We start from the raw sequence: 16,869 nt of genomic DNA on the forward strand, positions 1-16,869 counted from the left end.
CAAGCAGAGATGGAGTAGAGTGTATGGCCATCGTGTTCACCCCATACATCTGCAGGTCAGACTGCGATGAAGCCACATAAGCTAGTGTGTGCCTTCTCGACTTTCCTCCATTCTCTCTGGAGACAGCCTGGCGAAGAGGAAAAGCACAGGAACAGAAGGACCACCGGGACAGGCCCCCCACTCCAAGCCTCAGCCCCACGCAGGCTGCTCTGCCAAGGTTCTGCTTGCACTGAGGGCTCTCACCCAGAGCTGGGACCAGGGGGGCCTGGGGAGCACTCACTGGCTGTTTCTTCTGGAGGAGCTCCATCTGTGAGGATAACTGAGGGTCAGAGAGACCGCACCCCTGTCCTCAGGTCCCACGGCAGTGGCTGCAGCACCTGACCTGGAGTCAGGGTCAGAGCTCCTGGGCTGAGTTTCTCCCCACGGAGACACCGGTGGTCACATGTTGGTTCTCTAGGTCTGGCCTCTTTCTCAGAGCCTTGGTGGCCCGGAGCCACCGGTACAGACCTCACCTCTTGGTGGCAAGGGTGTGCATGTGCTAGGAGCAGCTGGCAAGAGAGAAGCATGGGGACAACACTGTGCAAGGCTGGAAAAGCCAGGTCACGGGGACAGCCAGGAGAACGGCCCAGCCTCACGGTGGCAAGAGGTCTTTAAAATGCCACCAGCTAGACCCCAAGTGCTCTGTGAAGGGACAGGAGCCACAGGAGACCAGGATCACACAGTGGGCCTGGCCCATGAAAGGGAAGTCGCATCTCCTGGGTAGGGCTGGCCGCACCACGTGTGGGGTCTCATTGCTCAGTACCTCCTTAACCCCAGGCCGCTCCCCACCAGAGGCTTGCTGCAGGAGGAGGGGCCCTGGCTAACTGCTCGGGGTGGCAGTGACAGTTCCTGAGGGCTGCTGCTGAATAAAAGCAAGACAGAGACCGTGGGACAGGCCATTTCGGCCTCGGGGAAGCAGAAGTGGCCTGACACACCAGCCGGGGAGCTGGGATGTGGGTCCTCCTTCTTCACTACCTCTTCTGAACCCCTCGGGGACTGCTGGCCCCTCAGAGGTCCTGAGCCTCCAGGAGAGGGAACACTGTCCCAGCACGAGGGCTCCCACAGTCTGTCACCGACCCTCTGTCTGTCAGGCAAGAACACTGCTGTAGTCCCCAGCCCCTGGGGCAGGAGTCTGTCTAGAGCTGAGGCAGGGGTGTCTGTGGCCACACACCTAGCAAGATACACTGGTGTGAACTAGGGAGCTTTCTGATGCCAATCGGTCCCCTAATGTACCAGTTCCACCAGCCCCCTTCTCTGCCAGGGCCCTGAGGCCAGGGGGCAGTGCCAGCAGGGCCTGTGTGCAGGAAGCCTGCTGCCCACTAAGGAGCAGGGATACCCACTCTGTCCTCTACCCTCTGATGCTGGTGAACACCGCTGAGGCACTGGGAGAGAAACAGCACGTGATCTGGTGCACTGACTTTCGTTTATGACAGGGCGGGGGCGGGGGGGGGGGGGCAAGCGGAAGAGAAACTGGGTGTGGGCACAAAACTGCAGGGATTAGTGAGAAAAAAAAAACCTCTATCACTCTCAGAAACCAGCTCCAGGGTTTTGTGAGACATCAGCAGGAGAGAGGGGAGGCCGCTGGGAACTGTACTTGGGGCTCTCAGCAATAGCAACAGTACCCATGCCCCCCCAGCCCCCACGCTGCCAAGGCTTCAGAAGACACTGGAACAGGGAGGGCCTGGCAGGGGGACAGGGAGAGGCCAGCACAACAGGAAACAGCAGCACTGGCCGGGGGCTGGCCACAGAGCACCCCCATCCCCTGTAGCTGCCATGTCGCCCAGTATCCCCTGCACCCTCTGGAGCTGAGACTGGTCCAGTGGTCAAGAACACCTGTGTCCAGGGATCCCTGGGTGGCTCAACGGTTTGGTGCCTGCCTTCGGCCCAGGGCGTGATCCTGGAGCCCTGGGATCAACTCCTGCATCAGTCTCCCTGCATGGGGCCTGCCTCTCCCTCTGCCTGTGTCTCTGCCTCTCTCTCTCTCTCTCTCTCTCTCATGAATAAATAAATAAAATCTTTTTTTTTAAAAGAACACCCGGGTCCTAGTCACTGTGGACTGTCCCGTTCCGGGCCTCAGTTTCCACATCTGTAACCAAGGATGGTATGCCCAGCACTGTTAAGTTAGGCCCAAGTCCTCCCAGATGCACTCTGTGAGACCTACTGAAGAGGCTGCCTAACACAAATGTCCAATTAAGCTGGCTAAAAGGCAAGAGTCTCTGGGATGGGTCATGGAGGGCACTGGGTTCTGTTCGGGGATCTGGCCTTTCCAACACAGGACCAAGGTTTAACTCTCTGCTTCTGCAAACTTCAAAAACCTGACAACAGATATCTTTTTAAAAATCTATTTGTTACCCTTGGAGAAGTCCCAGGTGACGGGGATCTGAGGGGCCACGATCACAGAAACAGGGAAACTGTGACAGGTGAGTGAGCCTGACACTGGGTGCCTCTTCTCCCCTAAAGCATCTATTTACAAGCAGAGGCTGAAAAGCTGAGACCCCAAGCAGAGCTTCCTGCCATCTCATGGGGCTGAAGAGACAAAAAGTTTGCATCAGTGCAAGGAAGGAAGGCTCTTCATCAGTCCTGAGAGGGTGGGTCAGGGCACCTGCAGCATAATTGCTTGCCTTTACCTTTTGTTTTTTCCTTCCTTCTTTCCTTCCTTCCTTCCTTCCTTCCTTCCTTCCTTCCTCCCTCCCTCCCTCCCTCTTTCTCTTCTTTCTTTCTTTTCTTTCTTTCTTTCTTTTCTTTCTTTCTTTCTTTCTTTCTTTCTTTCTTTCTTCTTTCTTTCTCTCTCTCTCTCTTTCTTTCTTTCTTTCTTTCTTTCTTTCTTTCTTTCTTTCTTTCTCTTTCTTTCTTTCAGATTTTATTCATTGATTTGAGAGACAGAGAGAGCAAGCAAGAGAGAACATGAGTGGGCTGAGCAGGGACCCCCATGTGGGGTTCGATCCCAGGACTCTGAGATCACAACCCAAGCCAAAGGCAGATGCTTAGCCAACTGAGTCACCCAGGTGCCCCTGGAATACATTTTCTCTTGAGGAAAATAAATGATTCAGAACCTCAAATTATCCCTAGGACTCTTCATACACAATAGCCAAGATTCAACCAAAGCTATGAGAAAAAAATAAAGGTGACAGAAAGACGCTCAAAGGAAATGCAGACATTAAAATAACTGAAATTAATAAAAGTTCAGGAAGATATCTCACATGATGGGAGAATTTCAGCAGAGAATGTGAAGTGGTAAAAATTAATCCAATGGAAATTCTACAACTGAAAATATAACTGAAGTTAAGAGCTCAATAAATGGATTCAACAGCAGTTTAGAACAGCTAAAGGGAGATTAGTGAACTGCAAGGTAAGTCAGAAAACATCCAGACCAAGGCAGAGAGGAGCAGCAGTCAGGAAATACAAACAAGAATGTGAAAGACCCATGGGACGTGGCAGAAAGATCCAGGTAATGAGAGTCCCAGAAGCAGTATTTAAAGAGATAATAACAAAATGTCACAAAATAAGTAGAAAACATCAAGCCATATGCAAACTAAAGAAACACTAGCAACTCCAAAGATGAGCACACCTAGGCAAATCATTTACACACTACTAAACACCAAGGACAAAAAGAAATTCTTAAATTAGACACCTAACCATCAAAGGAATACGTACAATGGACAGCTGACTTCTCCACACAAACAATGGAAACCGTAAGACAATGGGTAATGGGTAAGATTTATGGGTAATGCCAACAGTAGTTAGAATGCCACACCAGAATGATAAATCTAGATAAAACAGCCTTCAAAGAGGGATGCCTGGGTGGCTTGGTGGTTGAGTGTCGGCCTTTGGCACAGGTTGTGATCCTGGGGTCCTGGGATTAAGTCCCGCATCAGGCTCTCCAGGGGGAGCCTGCTTCTTCCTCTGCCTATGTCTCTGCCTCTTTCTATGTGTATCTCATGAATAAATAAATAAAATCTTAACAAAAACAAAGAGGGGTGCCTGGCTGGCTCAGCTGGTTAAGGGTCGGATGCTTGATTTCAGCTCGTGTCATGATCTCAGGATTGTAGGACTGATCCCTGCATTAGGCTTTGTACTCAGTGGGAAGCCCGCTTGGGATTCTCTCTCCCCTCTTCTTCTGGCCACCCCTTCATCCCTTGTTCACGCTCTCTCTCTCTCTCTCTCTCTCAAATAAATCTTTATTTTTTTTTAATTTTTTTTAATTTTTTTTTTTATTTATTTATGATAGTCACACAGAGAGAGAGAGAGAGAGAGAGGCAGAGACACAGGCTGAGGGAGAAGCAGGCTCCATGCACTGGGAGCCTGATGTGGGATTCGATCCCGGGTCTCCAGGATCGCGCCCTGGGCCAAAGGCAGGCGCCAAACTGCTGCGCCACCCAGGGATCCCTCAAATAAATCTTTAAAAAAAAATTAGCCTTCAAAGAAAAACTTGGTCAGAAGAAGAAAAGTTGGCAAAATTGGTTATCAGGAAATCTGTACTTTCAGAAATATTAAAGGGAGTACTTTTGACAGAAAGAAAATGACCTGAGAGGAGCACTGAATTGCAAGAAGGAACGAAGTGCATCAGAAAGAGTAAATATGCAGGGAACCCTGAAAGAATACTGACTGTACAAAACAATCATAACGACTTCTGGGATTTAAAATGCAGCAGCAGGGGTACCTGGGTGGCTCAGATAAGTGTCTGACTCTTGACCTCAGCTTAGGTCTTGATCTCAGGGTCATGAGATCAAGCCCCATGTTGGGCTTCATGCTAGGCAGGGAGCCAACTTTAAATAAATAAGCAAATGAGTAAGTAAGTAAAAAGAAAAGAAAATGCAGCATCTGTCAGTGGCACAGAAGACAGGAGGAGTGAATGGTGCGAAAATGTTCTGAGGTCCTGGCTGCACAAGAAATCGTATGGTGTTATTATTATTTTTTTTTTTAAATAGCCTCCATGTGCAATGTGGGGCTTGAACTCATGACTCCAAGATTGAGAGTTGGAGGCTCTACTGCCTAAGCCAAGCAGGTGCAAATGCCCTGGGCCACCCCCAGTCCCCTCCATGTGGGCAGCCATCGTCTAAGCTGAGCCTGCTATCTCTCCCATGGAGCATGGGCAGACACAGACATTACCTGTGTACCCTCACCTTTACCCTCTGATTCAGGACCCCTAGAGTCCCCTAAACAAGACTAAGTCTCTTAACAAGACTTAGCGCTGGTCTCATTCCTTATTAGTCCCCACAGCCTGCTTTCCAATAAAGTATCCCCAGGGTCATTGCCAGCCCTGTCTGCTACCCACTTTCCTGCCCTTTAGGCTTCAAGAGCGAGCTCAACAAGATGGTACTGTGGGCAGCCCAAAGATCGCCACCCACCCCCAAGACATGGCTGACTGCTCCTCTCCCGTGTTCCTTCTTTGTCCTACGTGCCCCTCTACCCAGCAGCCCTCAGACCCCACGCATGTGGCCCCTTCATGGCTGTCCTGCACACCCCATCCTAAAAGCTCCTAGAGTCCTAGCCCCAGTACTTAGCTACCAGCAGACACCTGCCTCCAGCTCAATAGAGGAGTTCACAGAGGGTGTGTGATGGGCAGCCTGGGGCTGTCTGGGCTTTTTAATGCTCCGGAACACAATACCGGAAGCAAAGAATTTGTGCCTAGAAGATTCACAGAAGGCAGGAATGTGGCCAGGTCAGGGCAGCCAACTCCTAAGTGCCTTCTGTTGTCTCTGTAGCAAAGCAGCAGAGTGATGTCCTGGTTCACATCCTGAGACTCCTGAAACTGGGGGAACGATTTTTTCTATCTTCTGTCCTCCACTTCCCACCCTCGGGTCTCTGAGGAGACTTAGCAAGTGCCCGAGCAGGTTCAGTGGCTGCTGTATTCAAGGCCAGCTTGCAGGGACTCCCAGGCATGAGCTGCCAGGGAGACCCCTGGGAAATCACCCAAAACTGTCTTCCCACCTTCCACATGTGCCACTCAGGGGCAGGGGAAGGAGAAAGTTGATATTCTCTGTAAAATATGAAACCCTACCCAGGAATAAAGTTCTAGAATGTCCAAGTGAAAGAAGTGTCCAGATGATCTGGTCCAACCCCTTCACTGGTGAACAGACCTCAGAGAAACCCTGCTGCTCACGGAAGCTTCCTAGCCCTGGCCTGCTGTGCCCTCACCTGTGCTGTCAGCCTTACCCTCAGGGACATAAGCCCCTCTCTCGGCCCTGCCCTAGGCCTCTGGAAAGAGGCTTGGCCAGGGCAGGCCCACCCCACCCAACTACCTCTGTCCCTCCTGCCAGCAAGGTTCCTCCAGGACCGGAGAGAAGACTGTCTGAAGCTCTCTGCCAGTAATGGAGCACAGAGAAAGCCAAGCCCAGCACAGGCCTGTGAGGTCCTGGAGGTCAAGCATCGGCTGGAGACAGCAGCTCTGACCATAGACGGCTTTCAGTTTGCACATCCAGGGTACGGAGACACGGGGCTCCTCCTGAGACACACGACCCCCCCTCAACAACATTGTGTGCTTTAGGCTCTGCACACACACTCACCCCCATGTCTCCAACATAAACAAGGCCTTGTTTGTTGCTGCCAGAGGCCAGACCCAGGGGGCCCGTGAAAACAAGGTGACAGGCAACTATCCAAATGGTGTGCACAAGTGCTCCAGAGGCTGGTCGTCACTTCTTTCAAGGCAGATTAGAGCATTCAAACCCCATGACCTGATAAGCCTGCTCTGGGGAAATTATACCAAAGAAATAATAACAAAACAGGGTCAAACAAAACAAAATGTTCCACACTGAAATGTTTCTGGTAGCATAATCTGTAACAGCTCCGGGCAGACACTTCTGGCAGAGTCCCCCAGAGAGGCTGCAAGCACCCTTCTAGACGACTGCCAAGATGGGAGTGGGGGGGATGGTCCAGTTCAGGACAGCGCAATCAGAACACCTGGAAATCTCTCTACAAGTAAAGCACAAGATCAGTATGAAACACAGACAGGACACAGGCTCTGGTGATGTTTTCGTCAGTGGTTGCTCAACACTTTCAATCCGGATACTTGATGGCTGGCTTAAGAGCAAATGAAACGTTTAAAGAGGCCAGCAGCTTCCCCACTCACAGACAGAAGTTGCTGTACTTCAGCTGTCCCCCTAAAGGGTAGCTCTGGCCACACTATAGAGACAGGGTACAGATGTAGGGCAAACTTCCTCCCCTCCTGTCTAGCCAGCTCTAATCCCACCCTGCCAAACCACCCCAGGCCTCCTGTCCTACTGACAAACAGAGAGGATGTGGCATAAGAACTGACCACGTGCTGGACAGGGCCACATCGCGTGGACAGAGCCTCCCAAGTGACCCCTGGCAAACACCTCCTCCGAGGGCTTCAGGGAAAGGGGTGGGAGCTCCTGTATCCTCTGGACCTGATGTCCTGCCCTCCCCCGGCCCCGCCACCTCCCTCTTCCTAAAGTACAGGCTGAGACGAATGGGACAATGTTTCCTTCCCACTAGGGACACCCTCCATACCCTGCCTCTCAGGACTACCCTTCAACATAAGGTGGTTACTGACATTTTCCCGATGCAGAAAATGACACAGTCCTGAGAAATTCACGCATGTGCCCAAGGTCTCGGAGTGAGGGAAAAGCCAGGGGCAGAATCCAAACCCAGGTCTCTGGCCTTGAGGTGGACCCCGGGCCGCCTCACTAAGCACCTTAGGGACCTGCCGACATGTGGAAGAGTGAAGGCTATCTGACAGCATGCCCGGAGGCCTGCCCAGGGCTGCAGGTGGATCAGCCAGCGCTCTGGGCCCTCGGTGTTCCCGGAGGAAAAAATCATGCTGGGCATCCCCTCATCTTCCCACTGTGGTGTCTGGCCTACAGCGCCATTCTTGAAACTCCTCCTCCCTCCCCGCTTCCCAGCCCTCAGGACCCTCCCTGAGCCCCTCATACCACAGTGGGTTACAGGTGTTAGAGGATGAAGGGGCTTTAGAAATCTAGAACAGAAAGGCAGTCATGCCTCTGCCTTAAAAAAAGGGGAGGTCAGAAGCACCAGAGCTGGCTGGGGGTGAGATCCACATGGGAGCCCCATCAAGACAGATCAACAGCTATGGCCACCCACGTTCACCCAACTGTGTCAGCCCTGGGCCTGGAGCGTACTCAGGAGCACTGAGTGAGAGCTAGCTACACTGGTAGTCACCACTAGGGTGGAACGGTGACTGCTGAACCAAGCTGATGTCATGGATCTGCGAGTGTGCTGGTACACGGACACCGTCCTGGGGACCCAACTCACAGACGAGAGAGGGCTTGGCATTTGCCAGCCACTAGGGTTTGGGCACCAGGCCAGGCATGGGCTGGGCCTCAGTTGGGGTGGGACGTCTCTTCACATGGAGTTGGAGAACTGGTTTTCCAACCCAGAGAGGAGGGCTGGTGGCCCAGTTTCTTGGGCAACAGTATGTGGCACCCATTACAGGGTGAGCCACTGTCCCTGAATGGTGACTGCTCCAGCTGGGTACACACCTTAATCCAAAGCCGAAGGGAGGTGGTAGCTGTCGGGGCTGAGGGTTTGAGGCTTGCTTGTTGAGGCACTTAACAAGACACGCTCCCCTGCCCCATGCCTGACAGGGTGTGCAACTCCTCCCCTCTCCTCCCACCTGGCATGGTGGCCGTGACTGTCAGCCACAGGCCCTACCCTAGACACCCCTCCATGGCACATGTATTAGCTGACTGCCATCAGGAGGAAGTGACTGAGGGCTTAAAAAAACAGAAGCAGCTGACAGAAATGCCCCTTTCTGGGGGCCAGGGTTCCAGGACCACAAGATTGTGTCTTATGGAGGGGGTCAGCAAGGGACTGTGTGAGAGATGAGTCATGGATGCCCCTCAGAGTTAGCTACAGGAAGGGCTGACTGCAAGAGGACAGATCCAGTCCAGAGGACATGAAGGGCCCTTTTGGGAATGCAAACACCTCTCTACTTCCCACAGACCCTGGCTTGGGCTGGGCCACCCTCAAGGGACCGAGTCCCCACCCCAATGGGGATGTGGTTGTCTCGGGACAGGGTAGGATTTATCATGGGGAAAGCAGTACAGATTTTAAGGAATTTTAATCTACAGATTTCATGCAATTCCAATCAAAATCCTGGCAAGCTTTTTTATAGATATTAATAAGCCAACTAAAGTTTATAAGAAAGGCCAAAGGAACCAGAACAGACAAGATTCTGAAAAGGGTTCTTAGGCAAATGGGCAGGAGCAGAGGCAGAGAGGAAGCTGGGGAATTCTCCAGCACGGCTGGCGAGGGGGCGAGGCCCTGGGGGGCCTGCCTCCCACTCTGCTGGGTTTGCCCATCTCCTCAGCCACATGCCCTGGCCCCACGCTGCATTTGCAAAACGATGCCACCCAACTGTCTTGCTGAAGATGACCTGTACCAAGGATGGGAGGCTCCACAAAGGACCTAATGATTCCTTCCCTGGCTGCATGTACTCACTCCTTTCCTCATCCACTGATGAGACATGTTGCTGTCTCCCCAACAACTGCCCTATCTGCAAGTTAGCACAGCCTGCATGAAAGTTCCGCCTTCTCCACGTCTGTCTGGAGTCCTTCAGCTCTCTCGGGAGGGCTTAAAAGCTTCTCCTTTCTGCACAGAGCCCAGCATGAGCCCAGTAAAAAGTGGTGGTATTTGCTGTGTTCCTCAGGGAAGCAAGTGCTGTTCTCCCCATCTTTCAGTTGAAGCTACTCAGGTGAGGCTCCCCGAGGAACGAGGCTTGCCAGGGCCAGGAGGCTGGTAACCAGTAGGACTGGTCTCTCGGCCCGAGCTGCTTCCAGGTCTCCAGCTCTCTCCATGTGCCTAGCTCCCTACAATGTTGGGCCCTGCTGCACAAAGAACCGTCTCGACGTTTCTTATTTCTGTTCAGTCCTGGCCATATAAACCAAAGTGCCTGACGATGAACTAATGAACACCAACAGAATACCCAGGCTACCTCCACAAGCCCGTGCAGTGCCTGCGGGGCCGCTGCATGACATCTCCCTCCCCGCTCTGGTCACTTGTACGGAGCCCGGGCTGGGGTTTCTAAGCCGTGGGTCAGAGGGTGTCTGTCCATGCCTCCCCAACAAGATGTCACCCTCACACACACAGACCTTCTCACTCTGCAGCTGCTTCACACCTCTGAGCATTCTTTGCCCAAATCCTACCCATTGAGATTTCAGACCCAACTCAAGAGGAATGTTCTCCCTGAGGTCTTGTCCTGCTGCCCTTGGCTGAAGGCTGCCCCAAGTGGGTCCTGCAATCCTCTCAGGACACTTCAGAAGGGCAGGTGCCCACACAGGTGCCCACCTGGCATCTGGGCTCAGTGTGGGTTGACCTGGACTGAAGCAGACTGTACTTACCTCCCAGGAGCCAAGGAAGCCAAGATGCCCACTGGTCACTGGCCTCAGTGGTCATCCCTGGCCACCCCTCACCTCAGGGGAGCTGGAAGGCTGTCTCTTTATCCCCACTGGCAAAGGGGGTCATGGCAGGGGCTGTGGCTAGGGGCTCCATGGAGCCAGCTCCCAAGACATAAGCATCCTTCTGGGAGTCCCTTTCAAGATCTGGGATACAGATGAGGAGAAAGGTCCCCTCTTTCCTCAGACAGACACAGATTCTGCTGCCTTGTGCTCTTTCCAGCAAGTCCATAACCAAGCCCTAGACCCTGCAGTGTGGGGTTAAACCCACAAGGGTCTGGCCACTTGGAACAGGGACTGAGGCTCTGCCTTCCTGAAGAACCCAGGCAAAGCCTTTGCTCTAGGGCTGTTCAAGTTAGGGGAGACCACTTTTCCTGGGGAGCACAATTCCACTCCCAGCTAAGGCCGGGCATCCTGGGCATCCTGACAACCACGGCAGTGACTGATAGCAGAGGGATGGCCACACAGAAGCCAAGCTCATGATGAGCAAGCTAGAACTGTCCTGCCTCAGAGGAGGTGGACTCAGAGAAAAGTGGAAGAATGGGCTGAGCTGAAGCAGAACCCCAGTGCAGTGTCCCTCATGCTTCATCCCTGGGCTGCTAGGAGCAAAAAACAGGGGGCCCCCTGCCCTTGCTCAGCCCAGTGGGCTCAGCAGGGGATTTCAGAGGGGGTCTCGAGCTTCACCATAAATGACTCATTAAGCTCCAGAAGGTAGGGATGCCTGGGTGGCTCAATGGTTGAGCATCTGCCTTCGGTTCAGGAAGTGATCCTGGGTCCTAAGATTGAGTCTCACAGGCTCCCTCCCTGCAGGCAGCCTGCTTCTCCCTCTGCCTGTGTCTCTGCCTCTCTGGGTCTCTCATGAATAAATAAAATCTTAAAAACAAAAACCCAGAAGGTGAATGTAGGGGGAATGGGGACTCTTATCCAGAGCTCGCGAGTAGGAACCTGGAGCTCTATATACCCTTCTTTTTCACATGGTTTTTGTTATGAAATCCCTCAGGCACACAGAAAAATTCAGAGAACACAACACAACACTTGTAATCCCTTCCTCCAGAGTCAACAAAAGTAACATTGCTGATTCTGAGACAGGTTTGTTCCTCCTCCCCCTCCTCCCTTTTTATTTAAGAAATCCAGTGTTGTAGCTGGCTGAAGCCTTTCCCTAATCCCCCCAGCTTCCCCGGGCTTTCCCAGCAGCTGATCTCCATGTGCTGTTCACATTTCTGTAGCTTCCACTTCACTGCCCTTGACCTCCTCCCACACACTTGCTTTTCTGTTCAGTCTGTCGCCCTCTAGACAGCGTCAGCTCCATGAGGGCAGGGGCTGTGTTGGTCCACCATCACCTCCCAGATCAGGGGTGATGCCCTGGGCAAACCAGCCAACCAGCCGAGTCAGGACTTGTTGAGTGAATAACACCTCTATCATCATGTGGGCTTCTTCATTTGATAAAAATGCTCTTGCCCTGACTGTTTTCAATTCTGAAGCCTGCTCTTTCCTCCATCAACACCTTGTTTGAGATTCAATCACACACTTCAACAATTAAGGATTCAACTGCCCAACCTAGCCACCTGCTAACCAATGACCCTTCTCTTTCTCATCAAGGAGAAAGGGGATGAGAGCAGGGACCTCCCAGCAAAACGAAGACAGCCCAGAAATCAGAACTCAAGGCCGAGATCCCAAGTAAGAATAAACCAGAAGAAAATCAAAAGGTTCCCTCAGCAGGTACACAGTGTCCCACAGAACTGGGGAAACTATGCAGGTATCCACCCCCAAATCACACAAGTGGGGTCACTCAGCAAAAGAGCAGTGACCTGGCCTTCATCTCTGTCACTAGCGAGGGCCCCTAGAGGTGCCAGTGGAGGGGGCCAGGCCCAACCAGAAAGCACAGAGCCTGCCACTAGGGTGGTAAGGGTCCCAGCACCACCACTGAGCATCACCTATACCTCTCAGCACAGAGCTGTTCCCATTGCTGATAAAAAGCAAGGTGGCAAGAACCACACAGGGCTGCCCATGAAGACCGTGTGAACCCACTCTATAAACTGCCAAGTCATACAAGCGCATGCCCCATGAATTTGAAAAAGCCTCATTTCGTTTGGGATCAGCTTCTGATGAGGGGCCTGCACCCAGGGAGGTTCCACTCACCGTGGTGAAGATAAGACAAGGTTGTGGCATCAAGAAGTCCTGCTCCTTCTCCAGGGAGGGTCCCCTGCTGTGCCCCCTCAAAGCACAGTCTGCCCAGGTAAGTTTGCTTAGGACATCAAGATTCACTACCCCGAGTGAGCAGGTACGTTCAAGCCCGGTGCCTGAAGGAAACTGTTCAGGACAGGGAACACCAAGGGGACCTGTCCATTCAGAAACCAAGTCTGATTCCAAGCACAGTTCCCCAGCTACCCTTGTGGCCCTAGCGCAAGGCTGGAGGAGGAGGACATGGGATCCCCAACTCTGGCCATGGAAGTGCTGTGCAGACATGAAGGTTCTCCCCAGCTCACGAAGACCAACCACATGGCTCCCGCCTGCCCCACCCCTGGGATGTACAAATGTTTCCCAGGTATTTTTGATGCAAAGCAGCACCCAAGCTATATGGAGGTGCCAGCCATCCAGACGGGACGGGGACAGGGGGCAGACTGTGTGCCCACAACCACAGGGCAGAGCACCGTGTTCGGGCAACTGAAGTTGACTGGACCAGGTGACAGGATCTGGCAGGAGAGAAACATGCTCCCTGATCTCCCAGGAGGGGCATGGGGAGCACAGACAGGGAGGAGGAAGCAGAGGCCTCTGAGCCCAGCTCCGTATGAAGACCAGCCTGTGAAGTGGAGATAAGAGGAAGAAGGAAAGGACAAGGAATCCAGGCTGAGACAGCAGCACAGAGGCCTCTGCCAAGAGATGCTGAAGGGCCAGAGGGGTGACGGGGAACCAGGAGGGGTCGGGTGGCCCAGGCGGAGCACACAAGCCACACATGGTCTGGACCTGATTTTGCAGGTGCCGGGGAACCACGCCACGCAAGAGGTTTTAAGAAGAGGGATAAGCCATATGGGGGTCAGGAAGGAAATGCTGGTGGCCAGGTCAAAGCCAGCTGGTCAGTGGGGGAAAGGGGGCAGAGAAGGCTCAGGTGGAGGGGCAGGGCGAGCTTTTTCAAGGCAGCCACAGCATGAGTGGGGGAGGCACAGGGGCAGAGGCTGTGACAGAGGTGGATAACACGGAGGTGAACACAGGCCTTACCTGTGCTTCTCGCCTTCCTCCTCCCCTTCTCTGAGCTGCTTGGTCTTGGGCTCCCCATCTTCCTTGTCCTACAAAGGGAGGGAGAAAACCACTTGCTCAGATGGATGCTCCTACTTCCAGTCCTTCATGCCCAGGGAGCTGGTGAAAAAAGGAACAGCTCAGGAGCCACCCACCCTGGCAAGGAACAGCTTGCTGTTGCAGCCTCTGAGTGGGGCACAGCACTGAAGCCTCGTGCCCCAAGCCTTCAACTCCCCCGCTACCCACCCCACCCCCAAAATTTAACAACTGGTGCCCCCAGCCCAGGCTAGACACACAGTGGTGGCTCTCAGAGAATGCTAGCAGAAGCTAGAAGGATTTAGTGGTGAGAAACAGGTGATCAGTGCCAGAGGGTTCCCTTCATGGTTCTGCATGAGGCCACCCCCTGAGCTGGGATGGGCAGTCACCAGCAACCAAGCTGGGGCAAAAGCTCCCTCCTGACTCCCCTTCCATGCCAGAGGCCTCTCCAGAAACACCTATTTATTTACCTTAAGGACTAGCATAACTCAAACTAGAACCGGGCTTATAATAATATATTCAGGGGATAGAGGTAAGGGGATTTAGTTTGAAGTCTCTATGGGAAAAATTTCTTCTAAATGTCTTTTGTCTTCCTCCTGCCTCCCATCTCTCTATAAGGCTAGAGAAGCTATGTTCACCTCAAACCTGACACTGTATACTTGTTCTCCAGACACATCAGGGGCCACAACAAAGGATGCCACCATGCTGCTTCCACCTGCAGAAGCAAGTGTCTTCCCAAGCTTTCTTCCTTACTCTGTAGGATCAGACTGGCCCTGGGGACAGACGGACATGCAGGGTGTGTGCACATGTATGTGCTCAAATGCATGACCATGTTCTCAGTCCTGAGGCACCCCCACAGTCCTTGTGCATGCCAGGGCTGGTCCTCCAGAGGGTGTCACTGTGCACTGCATTACCAGCAGCAACGTGCCTTTGACCATCTCACTGAAGCAGTATTCTGAGACATCAGTAAGGTGCTGCCACAGGGAGGCCGCTATGACATAAGAAATAGCTAGAAAAAAAAAAAAAAGAAAAGAAAAGAAAGAAAGAGCTAGAGGGGTGCCTGGCTGGCTCAGTTGGAGGAGCATATGACTCTTGATCTCAGGGTTGTGAGTTTGAACTGCCTGTTGGGTGTAGAGATTACTAAAACAAAAAACAAAACTAAAAATGTTGCTATTTGCAACAACATGGACGACAGAGCTAGATGGTATTATGCTAAGAGAAATAAGTCAATCACAGAAAAACAAATGCTATATGATTTCATTCATATACGGAATTTAAGAAACAAAACAGAGGAACATAGGGGAAGGGAAGGAATAATAAAATAAGTTGAAAACAGAGAGGGAGGCAAAACCATAAGAGACTCTTAACTTTAGGAAACAAACTGAGAATTGCTGGGTGCGGGGGGGAAGATTGCTGGGGGATGGGATAACTGGGCATTAAAGAGGGCACCTGATGGGATGAGCACTGGGCATTATATACAACTGATGAATCAATGAACTCTAACCTCTGAAATTAATAATACATTATATGTTTATTATATCGAATTTAAATTAAAATTTAAAAAAGCAGAGAGCTAGAGTCGACATAGAAATTTTAAGTAAACCAGCTACATGCACTAACTCTCCTCAGAGTTCGTTTATGCTGCTGACAACTGCCTCCACAAGAGTGGGATTTGTTTTATGAGTCACTTCCTAACAGTGACCATCATGACCTGAGAACAGCCAGACCCCACCATTCCTTGGCCTCACACTTGCAGGGAAGGAGACCACTCAAAGCAGGCAGGCTAGAGGCTTTTGGCCCAGAGAAACGCTTTTATGATGTGAATAGCTCAAGATAACCCCTTGCTACTTCAACCCAGAGCAGCTTAGCTCAGGGATGAAGCAGCAGGAATGAGTGACAGCAGCAGCAGGATAGAGGTCAACAGGATTCTGGGGAGAGGGGGAGGGATGGACAGAATGTGGGTGTTACAGGAGTAGGAAAGACATTCCTGAGAAGGGGGGTGCACAGCTTGAGCAAAGGTGGGTGTGGTGTGCAAAACACCCAGGTGGTTGGAGCAGCAGCAGCAGGCCTGGTGAAGGGGTAAAGGGGAATGCTGGTAAAGTTGGCAGGCCAAGTGGGGCTGGTCACATGGGGCTCTGACCAGTGCCCTAAGGCACCAGGAGCCAGAGGAAAGGCTGGGGGAGCTGTTGGCAGAGTCTGGCCACCACAAGCAAGCCCTGGGGCAGAGAGGCATTAATTGGTGATGGCCCAAGAGGGAAGGAGGAGGACAGAGTATAAATTCTCAAAGGAGACACAAACTAGGGCTCTCTACTGGCCTCCAGGGCTGCGGGGGCCTGGGTAGGACCCCTTCCACGGAGGCCCAACTGACACACGCACCGGTCCCTGATGAAATGCCAGTGGATTAAGCAAGCTGTAAGCCTGAACAGTCAAAAAAGAAAAAAAAAAGAAAGCTCCTTCCCAACTGCCAGCCAGTGGACTCCCTGATGGCCTGCCTCCCCTTGGTGAGTAAGGACAGAGGTGGAAGGGCAGAAAAAGGCTCAGCTTTTCCAGAAGCACCCCACAGGAAGGCCTCTTTCCACGGGGCTCTGTTCACCTGGACCAGTTGGCAGACAACGGTGGGGGCTCCAGGACCAGCCTTTGAGAACCTGTCCTTTGCAAACACCATGCCCCTTCTCAGCAGCCACTGCACCCACCACTGTCCTGGAGTCTCAGAGACACTCAAGTGCCTTGGCACAGGCTGGTTATTCATTAACAAATGAGAAAACACCCCACTATCTATGTGACATTTTAAAAAATGCCCAGCAGCCTGGTGGGTGGGCCGTACCATCAATTCTGCACATAGTGTGAGGTTAAGGATGACCCTAGCCTGGGCTGCTGTGTGAAGAGCAGGTGCTCAAGAACAATGAAGATATTTGGGGGGGGGGGGTGCGGAGAGAAGCAGGGTAACAATAGGCCACATAAAAGCAAGGACAAGGTGTGCTCCAGTCTTCACACTCAACAGCAATTCAGCTAGATAGGACAGTAAGCATTTGTGAGAAGGAAAACAGCTTCTGGGTGATCCTGGCCTTGGTCCCAAGGCAGGACACTCATTACCTGGGATGGAGGCAGGAGGTGCAGACTACCCTCGTGGCCCACCCCAGCTTCAGAGACTCAAAAGGCCCCCAGGAACTGAAGGCCCCCACAGCTG

The 16,869-nt window shown here is 52.4% G+C and overlaps 2 protein-coding genes across 3 annotated transcripts in view; both read right to left on the reverse strand.

Annotated features, from left to right (window-relative positions):
* On the reverse strand, positions 1 to 13,618 carry LOC121494360. Its single transcript, XM_041760696.1, has 2 exons — positions 12,552 to 13,618; positions 1 to 548 (listed from the first exon to the last, which is right to left on the reverse strand). The coding sequence occupies exons 1-2, from the start codon at positions 13,365 to 13,367 to the stop codon at positions 327 to 329; spliced, it is 1,038 nt and encodes a 345-aa protein (XP_041616630.1). The 5' UTR covers positions 13,368 to 13,618; the 3' UTR covers positions 1 to 326.
* CCDC12 (coiled-coil domain containing 12) overlaps positions 1 to 16,869 on the reverse strand; it is a 53,854-nt gene that overhangs the window by 6,149 nt on the left and 30,836 nt on the right. For both annotated transcript variants that reach the window (XR_005988793.1, XM_041760701.1), the window contains exon 2: positions 13,629 to 13,696. Coding sequence is in view for 1 of the 2 variants with exons in the window: in XM_041760701.1 (XP_041616635.1) it covers positions 13,629 to 13,696 (68 nt within the window). In the remaining variant the exon portion in view is untranslated. The remainder of the gene's footprint in view (positions 1 to 13,628; positions 13,697 to 16,869) is intronic.

The sequence above is a fragment of the Vulpes lagopus genome, chromosome 7 (assembly GCF_018345385.1).
Source record: "Vulpes lagopus strain Blue_001 chromosome 7, ASM1834538v1, whole genome shotgun sequence".
Taxonomy (NCBI): domain Eukaryota; kingdom Metazoa; phylum Chordata; class Mammalia; order Carnivora; family Canidae; genus Vulpes; species Vulpes lagopus.

Bases quoted from the DNA above. Each gene is read 5' to 3' on its own strand.
- LOC121494360 (XM_041760696.1), bottom strand. From the start codon at position 13,367: ATGTGTGGCTTGTGTGCTCCGCCTGGGCCACCCGACCCCTCCTGGTTC. The intron at 549-12,551 runs GTGAGTGGAACC...CTCTCTTGCCAG, and splicing joins CTTGTCTTATCTTCACCACG to CTGCTCCTAGCACATGCACA.